The sequence below is a fragment of the Meleagris gallopavo genome, chromosome 22 (assembly GCF_000146605.3).
Source record: "Meleagris gallopavo isolate NT-WF06-2002-E0010 breed Aviagen turkey brand Nicholas breeding stock chromosome 22, Turkey_5.1, whole genome shotgun sequence".
NCBI classification, from domain to species: Eukaryota; Metazoa; Chordata; class Aves; order Galliformes; family Phasianidae; genus Meleagris; species Meleagris gallopavo.
This window is the reverse complement of record NC_015032.2, coordinates 2,730,943-2,740,351: the sequence shown is the minus strand read 5'-3', so window position 1 is coordinate 2,740,351 and position 9,409 is coordinate 2,730,943. Positions and strand designations below refer to the sequence as shown.

Below are 9,409 nucleotides of genomic sequence, written 5' to 3'. Positions count from 1 at the left end.
GAGCTCCATGACACTGAGTGAGCTGTGGGTACCCAGCATACAATGATCACTTCTTCTCTCCCAGGCCTCCTTTTCAATAGTCTCTCAGTGGTCATGTTTGTAAAACTATGGTTTCTGAAATCGTTTTACTCCTACAGGTTTTGCTCAAAAGAATCAATTAATAAAATTAGAATGTATGTGGTCAGTACTACGCCTGGCTGACAGCCTTCCCCTCTGCTTATCAAGGCGTGGGGAAGACCTCTTCATGCAGAATCAGTTTTCAAAACAAAGCTTGTCAGAGAACAAAGAACAGAGCACACAGCCTAAGTCTGCCTGTCACAAGTTGCCAAAGAAACCGAGATCAAGGGCTAAGATTACCTAGTGCCCGGCTTGCGGCCCTGTAGGCGATTAATTACTGAGTCTTGCTGTGTTTCTGGATGAAAAAGTATCCTTACCACCCAACTGGAGGCTAGGAGCTTTCATCTCCCAGCTGAAGAGAGGTTGGTGTAAGAGCTGCTCCTTCAAGCAAGAGGAAGGTATTTCTGCTGTTAGAATAAATTAAGGACTTCTGCACCTGAGAATGGCAAACAGAAAAGAGCAGTTTGTGCAAACACTGATATATTCACTGTCATCGAGATCAAAACCAAACTCATTCATTATGGTCCCATAACTTCCTTAAACTATTTCTTAAAGCAAGGCCTCACTGATTAAATCCTAGTGGTTTCAGACAGAAGCCATTTCCAACACTGGGTCTGAGGTTTTAAGCAGTAGCAGAAAGCCTTGAAGTTGTATTCTCAAATAAAGCACATTCATGAGAAACAAATTTCCTTTTCTCCCCCCTCATGCTGATTTCTTAATGTGCCCAAATGACATTTACTACCATTATCTTTTATTCTCCATTTTACACGCTTTCCTCTGAAGGATTAAACAGAGAAAACAGTCTGCTTTAAATGCCTCGGCGAAACAAAGAATACCACATATGCCATAAATAATTCAGACGAACAATCGCTCTGTCAGAACACAGATGTCTGTCACTGCAGCAAAGGCACGCAGCAGGAGTGGGGCAGAGCAGGGGCTGCAGATACACGAGTGCTGCAGGCAGAGCTGTATGTGCACAGGGCATTTGCCACTGCCTAAGCAAATTATTTCCGTTTGGCTGCAGTGCTGAACAGTATTGATGAGTAATGCACCAACCTCCCCTCACTGCTTGCAGTGCTGTTTTTCTTGTCTTTTTCCTATGCACAACGACCTACTTTAAGTTCTCCTTTTCTCTGCTCCTCTCTACCACTCTACTCCTTCACTTTCTTCTGGATGTCCCATTTCCCTGCCCCGACACTGGGCTGAGGGCACACAAGCACATCCACAGGGACAGTTCTGTCGTCAGGAGCCCATGGGCTGTGGAACTGCACCAGCAAAGCACTTCCCACTTCCACCTTCTGAGAAAGAGCAGCAGAGGAATGGAGAAGAAAGTCTTGCTAAAAATCTAACAGCATAGATCAACTGACAACTCTGAAAGCTTTTTGATAAAAATAACACTGTCCATCCCCCTGCTTTCACTGCCTGCTCTCTCAGCTCTTTCCTAACAGTACCTTATCTCTCCTGCGACCCAAATCCTTTTTAGCTGCAGTGGTTATCCAAATAAAGCTACTTTGCAATCAGAACGGAGTGTAACTGGGTGTGAGGGCGTGTATGAGTTCTGCAGGCACTTCATATAGGGTGAGGGGTGAGCACTTTACACAGTTCCGAGCTGCTTCACGGATACTCTTTGCATCCCAAAGTAATGTCACTCCACTGCACACCTCCTAGAACAGTCTTCTATTTTTACTTACCAAAAGCGATTTCCTTCCGCTCCCTGACCTAAGAGCCAATCACTACAGAAGAGCAAAATGGAGGATTTTTGGACTCAAAGAAAACTAAAAGAAAGCTGGAATAATGGTGCAGTAGTGAGAAAAGCTGTGATCTAAAATAACACCCAACCACTGAGTCTACCAAGCTATATTTTAAATCACTGCTTGCTTCCATCATCTGCAAAAATACTCAGGGCAGATCCTGAGTGACACTCAGAACCAGCACAATCCTGCTGGGTTTGAGTGCAACCATTCATATATTTGGACAGAAACCAAACAGGCTTTGTGGCATTTGTATCGTCTTTATTTTCAATTAATTTTGCATGCTTTCTTTCTGCCACAGGCAACTATTTTGAGTCGCAACCCATTTAGCTGACTTTTCTCCAACACTGAGTCACGATCCCATCAGCCTGTCACTGATACACTTGCATTGTGTGCAACCTCTGGGCTGCAGCTCCTCCTGGTCCTCACACCACAGAGGACGCCTTACAGAACAGAATAGGATTGAGGAAGAGATTTCAGAAGAGAGATGACATTTACAATAAGGATATGTCTATTTATTGCTCTGACATCAACAACATTTCCCACAGATTAAATGCATTAAATTGCATCACGGAAAGAATGTGACCTAAAACTGCAAAATGGACCTTGAATGAACAAAGAAAAATGCTTCAGAAATAAGAAATAAAGTCATTTGTATTTATTTTTATTCCAAGCTTTTCTTCATTCAGCCTTACAATACTAGGAAAACATGCACTACAACTGCAGACCTTCTTCAGGAAATGCATGATTGAGAAAGAGCGTTTTTATGACTACTTCTTTCCCTTAACAGTCAGCTCTCCTGAAAGGCTCTTCATCTTAATCCCTGTGCCATATCACAGCTCCAAAGCTTTACAGAAAAGTTGTTCAAGTCGTTACAAGGCACATGATATTGCTTGTGTTTTGTGACAGCCAGCAGATACATTAACAGACCTCTTGGATCAAATGTTACAACACAGTTACCTGAAATTTCAGGGACTGCAATCCATCCTGATGGTCGTTTGCATTTCTGGTTGTCCAACTTGTAATCTCTGTATTCTCACTGTATCCCTAAAGCACTAAGGTGCTTTATTTGCTTCCATGAGTTCAAACACATCAGGCAGTCCTGCTTCAATAAGTGAGGCATATTCTCTTTCCCAGCTAAACTCCATCACAGTGATTGACCAGCTCCCTTTAGCAATGGTTCACTATGAGTTGGGAACCACAGCAGCCTATTTCACCTTAAGCTTTGGCAGAACAGTTAAAGGAGGAGAAGACAAAAAGAGAGAAAGCATGCTTTTAAGCAGAGGTAAAGAGCTATTACTAATTCTGCAGTCCAGGAGAGGAGATGAAGCTATGAAAAGACAACTCTAGGAAATGGGTTTGAGTGAACAGAGATAAGCAAGGAGCTGGAAAAGGCTGAGGAGCTGCAGGGATTTGCTTTGAGCTCCAGAGCAGTGTTATTGGGCATTATTTTCCTGAGAAAAGTGACCACAAATTTGTATTCGGAACTAACTGCTGATTTTCCAAGACATTTAATATATCACAGCATCCCCTACAGTTTTTCAATTAAAGTGCACCATAGGGTATGACTGGGTGTTTCTCACATTGCCATAAATTGCCACGCATCAAAACAGAAAATGAGATTCTATTATTTCAGCTGCTCCACGACCAGTGAAGCGCTCACAGAGCACGTCTGCTCTGAGCAAAAACTCTCATGAAGAATCCAAACATCAGTTTCAGGTACGTTTGAAGTCTGAACACTCCAATGGATCTTACAGAAGAGCTTTCCCATCTGCCTGGCTTTGCCTCCTGTGACACAAACATGTGAACGGGTCCCAGGAGCAAAACGAATCCGTAAACTTTCCAATGAATTCATTCCAATGAATGAATTCTAGATGAAACTCCCCTCTTTATCAGCCCTACCAGAGGAGAATGTCTAAGGCACCAAGAGCAGGAACTGCCTCACACACATCAGTCAGGCCAAACGTCAGTTACACTTTCATGTATATTTGCTAATTTTTCATTGTGTGCATTTCAGTGCTATGTCAGTAATATGTTGGAGAGAAAAATCCCCTCAATAATTGTACAGGTGTGGAAAGACAGCTTTGCAGAAGAAGGGGAGCAGAATCTGAAATTAACAATAATGCAGAAAAGGAAAAAAAAAGCAAAACAAACACCCAACCAAAACCAACCAGCCAACCCCTGTGTTTCACATGACTACAGTTGCTTACATTTAGAATCCACTACAGACCTCATTTACCTTTAAAATGTTATACTTTCTTCTGAATACAATTTAACAGTAACTGTTGGCAGCCGAAATAAAGGATCTGCAGTTTGATAGGAAGCACCACATCCAGCTGTTCCTACCGTTTCTCTTTTGCTGCAAGTCTGTGATAGAGAGGCCACGTTTTTATTTTAATGATAGAAGTTTATTTGGGGGAAGGAGGGAGGGAGGGAGGGAGGGAGGAAATGCAGGAGCAGAAAATTGGCAATTTTGATTTCCAGTTAACTGAAAGCCAAAAGACACCAAGAAGAGGCCTGAAGCACAAGGAAACCTTGTAAGCTAACAGCTGGCACGTGGTCTCTGAGAAACACGTTGTGCAGGATTGCCAAACTCATAAGGAGTATTACTGCATGGGAACTTTTCCATCTATTTCAGTGGATTAGGCTTTCACTTTGCTACAAAGAGCAACTGTTCACGTCTATGTAATCAACTGCAAGGCACACGTTAGGAATACTGTCAGGTGTTTTTGTTGTTTTTAAACCCTTTATTTTTGAGAACGTGTGCCATGTTAATCTATTCAAATGCTGTGTGCTCAGACTGTCACTGATAATTCTGTATCTCAGTAAAAAAATCTGGGAGGCTGGATAATTCAGGGAAGTGAAGAACAACAAAAGTACCTTTACAGACTCCAGAAACACCCACAAAGACACAAACACTGGAATTTTAACTGTTTTTCTATCATCATTTAAATACAGTTTGAGAATAGCCATGGCCCACATTATTTCCATAATAACCAGTTTGCGTGACACTAATCCGAAGCACAGAGAAACATTGATGCAGTGATTGCACAAAACATCTGTGGAACTGAAGATAACATCAGCAAGCCTGTCGGCTTAAATAAACTGCATTTTTTGGTAGCAGGCCTAGTCTATGTAGCAAAGTTACATAAAGATAACCTAAAATAGAAACTTAAATCTAATGAAATGAATCAGAAAACCTTCTGGGTATATAATCCTTTTTCACGATGAAAGTGGCTTGCAGCCTAGCTTAACTCAAGAGGGAGCAGGCTTACAGTACATCAAAAGAAGGACTGCAAATGAATCTGCATTGTTCAAATATATTTTTAGTTAAACCCAATATGAGTTGATCAGTGCAAATTTCCCAAAGAGTCAGCTTAAAGGCAATTTACTGCAAAGACAAAAGGAGGAACTTGATAGAAAATACTTCAGCTCCTGAAAAAGCTTTTCTGCATGGTCATCTCCACTTTCTGATGCTGCAAAACAACTCAGGTTTGGCACTGAACAGAGTGGGAAGTCAAGGGAATTCAGCTTTCCTCAGAGGCAAGCCACAAACATGGAATTAACGCCGCTGTAACTACTGCAAATACTTCCACTCATTTGCTGAAGAAGAATTGTAGAGATGGTAAAAACAAAACAAAACAAACCCACAACAAAAATGTGCCAAGGTTGACTACGCTGCATCATATTCTGTTCAACAAAACAATCAATTTGGAGCCAAATGCTGCAGACAGATTGTCCCCTCTCACACTACAGCTGTGCCTACAAACCTCTTCAACTGTCTTTTTCTACACTGCAACCATCACACCAGTTTTGTGCAACTGCAACACGAGCAAACCTTTATAAAACCTAATAAAAAGCTTCGCAAGATAAAAACTATGCTAAATGTTTGATACAATGAGTAAACCCATCCAATGTCATACCTATTCATTATACAATGAATTATATTAGTGTTATATTCAGTAGTGGGTTTCAAAACGCATCAGAAGCAGCCACAACTATGTGTGCAATCAAAATTAAGTAGCTTATTGACATTCATTGATAAACAAAACAAATACTGCTTCAAGCAAACTGCTTTGCAGCTCTTAGGATAAAGTTTCATTCAATACCAAGCAGGCTACTGAGCAAGGTAAGCTAACATGTTCATAACACCGGAATTTCGCTGTTCTGGAAGAAACATACCAGAAAGTACTCATAGTTTTATGGTGCTAAATGTGTAAGATTAAAAAAAAAACAAACACCCAACTCTCTCAATAGACTTGAGATTTTTTTGTGTCTAGAATACAGTTACAAAACATGATTACAGCTACTTCATGCAAGGAGAAAGGTAAGACTTGTTACTGAAGAGTTCCCTTTCCAAAGACAGGTATCAATTTCAAGTCACAGACTGCTTAAGCTGTTATATCTCAGATTCATTCTCTTTGCTGCAGAACACGCATACACCAAACCCTTGTGAGGTGTATTTAATACCTGCCACAAACCCTTGTTAGGTGTATTTAATACCTGCTAACATGAGATGTTAGCATTTCGCAATTGAGCTTCATACTACTTTACCAAATGAACACTGATGGCTAAAGTCTCCTGCAATAGTTAGCAGCAGTCATCAGGAGAGACCTCCTCTAAGAAAGAATAAGTAGGAGTATTAAAAAAAAAAAAAAGACATCTGGATCATCCCTGGTACTTTGATAAAAATAGATAGAAAGAGGGAGAATTAACTTAAGGTCAGTTAAGGTCTTAAAGTGCAAAGGCCTCTGTCAGTTTTGGAAGATCTGTTCCTCTATTTATTAATACAAGAAACAAATCCAACTTTGTATTTCTTTGCCAGTAACTCCTAGCCAAGACCAAACCTTTTCCAGTACCAATTTTTTTTTTATCATGAGAACAAACTTTATTATCACCTCCCATCAGCCAGTAAAGGCTGTTTTCTCCAGCCCATTACCTTGCTCCTTATGGTGGATAAGCCTGTAACCATGCCTGTACTGAACTACTCTGGCACTGAAAGAAAAATCCAAAATTAAAAAAAATTATCGGCTATAACTGTATTTCTTTGAACTCAAAGGTATATTTGGGAGAGGTAGTCCAGGAGAAAAAGGTTTCAAGTACCAAACTCTGTATGTTGCATACCAAGCTGCCAAACCTATCAGTGCACCAAGAAGTTTTTGACTGAAATTGTGGAAATACACAGTAGTGCATAGAAACATGAACACCCAGATCACGGTGAGAAAACACAAGGACACAAACAGGCCGTTGATAACAACACGCAGTCTTGAGCTCCGGTCTATGGACAAGCCTTCCAGCACAGCCATTTCCTCCACAATCATGAGAGTACAATATGAGAGCAGAAAGCAGTGCCCCGAGATATCAAAACCATTCCAGATCCCGTTGTTCCGATGGCACTCCTGCTTGGTGGCATAGAGCTGGTGAGGCTCACTGAGTTTAGTCAAGGTAGAGCACGTGCCGGTGAGATTCTCGATATAGATGAAGAGTTCAGTGCAGACATACCAGACAGCAGTGCCCACCAGCAGCGTGCTGAGACGCCGCAGAGCTGCCAGAACGCTCTTTGTGGGGCCGTAGAGGAACTTGCTCTTGGCAAACAGGTAGGTGGTGACTCCAATGAAAGGCAGCAGAAGCCAGAACGTCCATGCCCAAGCCACCTTGACAAAATATCTGCCAGAGAAAAGCCAAGAGAGAAACATGCACGTGTGAAATTTCATAGGAGCCTGGAGGAGGGAGCTGGGGGTGTGTGGCAGTGCTTGAACTAGCAGCCTTTCAAGGTCACTACTGAGAGCTGTCTAAATTAGACCTATGATTCCTGCCCTCAAAGTCAAGCACAGCTAAAATTTTAACCCTCCTCCCATTGTTTCTCTTGGGTCTCAAACCTGAATAATTCCTTCACTAGGCACTTCAGCTGTTTGCCAAGCAGCATTCCTTCAGACTTACAGCCTCATTCAGGCTCTCAGCTGACTCACAGTACAGTTCTTGCAATTGCCTTTACCCTACAAACCCACTCAACTTTGCCTTACTCAAAAAGAAGCTGCAAATAAAATATTCTCGGCTTGCCACCCTGACCCTTGGTCTTCCCCTCCCCCTCCATCTCAAATAAACTTTGCTTTACAACCTTTCACAACCTTACCCTCTTCATACTAAGTAAGGTACCCCAGAAAAAGGATGTCTCTTTTCTCCAATCAGCTTAAGACACTTTTCCTCCACTCTCACCTCATAAAATCAATGAAGTAGCATAACTTCATAGTAGCATCCACTCCTTCGCTGTCTCTTCAGCCCTCCTTGGCATACACAAATTCCCACGCCTCAAAATGCACTCCCTGCCTTGACAATTTTTGTTGTGACGTCTATAAGATGTTGGAAACAAGCTGACGATGTGCAGCTATCCTATTTAGCAAGACATTGCCTAATTAGTTCTGCCAGTATTGCCCAACTAAGAGAAATCTTTTCAGATCTTACAACACAGCGGGTACAAATGAGCAAAGAGACCAAAGCCTCCAACCTTCTGTCTCCCACCAGCACCTTCCAACGCAGCCTGCTTCCTACCAACTGGAGCAAAGAGGAACTGTGCAGCCCCCCTGCATACCCTTCTTGTTTCTTGAAAAATAAACTAGGTCTGCACGCAAGTTACAGACACAGTTTTCACGTATTACTTCTGCATCTAAGGAGCACTAACAAAGCTTTGCATTTTCATTAGGCTCCCAACAAAAGCCTTGCCCAGAGCTTTGGGGAGTGCCATCCTCACTTTACAAGAGAAAAGGCAGCAGCAATTACAGCTGCCAGCATGGAATAGCAACAGAAAATAAAGTTCTCGTCTGGCTGAGAAACTCAAAAGCCAAAAAGGCTGCTAACAGGGCTGCTGTCAGCAAACCAGCAGCAAGACATCTGGAGGGGAAACAACTTCAGAACCCATCAGTGCTGCCAAATTCCCATATTGAAAGGCACACGACACGGCAGCGTGTTTTACCGTACCGTCCATCCCACTCAATCCGTGTTCCTCCAACTGTTCTTTCCAATCACACTCAGAGGCTGCCAGACGTCACCGAGCGACAAATTCAAACCGAAGCAGCACAAAGACAGCCACGAAGGAGTCGGCCGGCAGCGCTGTGTGCCGCTGTGCCCGCTGAGCGCGGTGCCACGCGCCCGGAGCTGCGAACAGCCGCTGCGTGACACAGCCCGCATAGCGCACAGCGGTACCGAGCTGCCCCTACAGGAAGCCACAACACGTCCTGCCTGTTCGCTTCCTTCTGGGCCATCTCGGTAACCGTCAGTTCACCCAAATCCCAGAAGGAGCCAGCTGATGCGTTGTCCCACCCGTCCCGGCCCACCACGAGCACGGACCCCGGCTCCCCACCCGGAACAGCGCCCGCCCGCACAGCCCCGGCCCCGCTCACACGTTGAGCACGTTGCGTTTGTTCTGCATGGGCGTCTCCGGCACCAGATCGCCGTCCTTGAGGGCGGACCCGAGGAAGACGAGGCCGAGCAGCAACCAAGGCAGCCGGCGGCGCACGGCCGCGGTCACCAGCCGGGCCCGCAGG

General features: G+C 43.5%; 1 protein-coding gene across 1 annotated transcript; it reads right to left on the bottom strand.

Annotated features, from left to right (window-relative positions):
- Positions 1-2,361: 2,361 nt before the first annotated feature.
- Positions 2,362-9,408, bottom strand: FITM2 (fat storage inducing transmembrane protein 2; the record flags this gene model as incomplete). The annotated part of the gene is made up of 2 exons (XM_019622076.2): positions 2,362-7,535; positions 9,266-9,408. Coding segments are annotated over 2 exons (786 nt in total), but the record flags the coding sequence as incomplete, so codon positions are not given.
- Position 9,409: the final 1 nt, after the last annotated feature.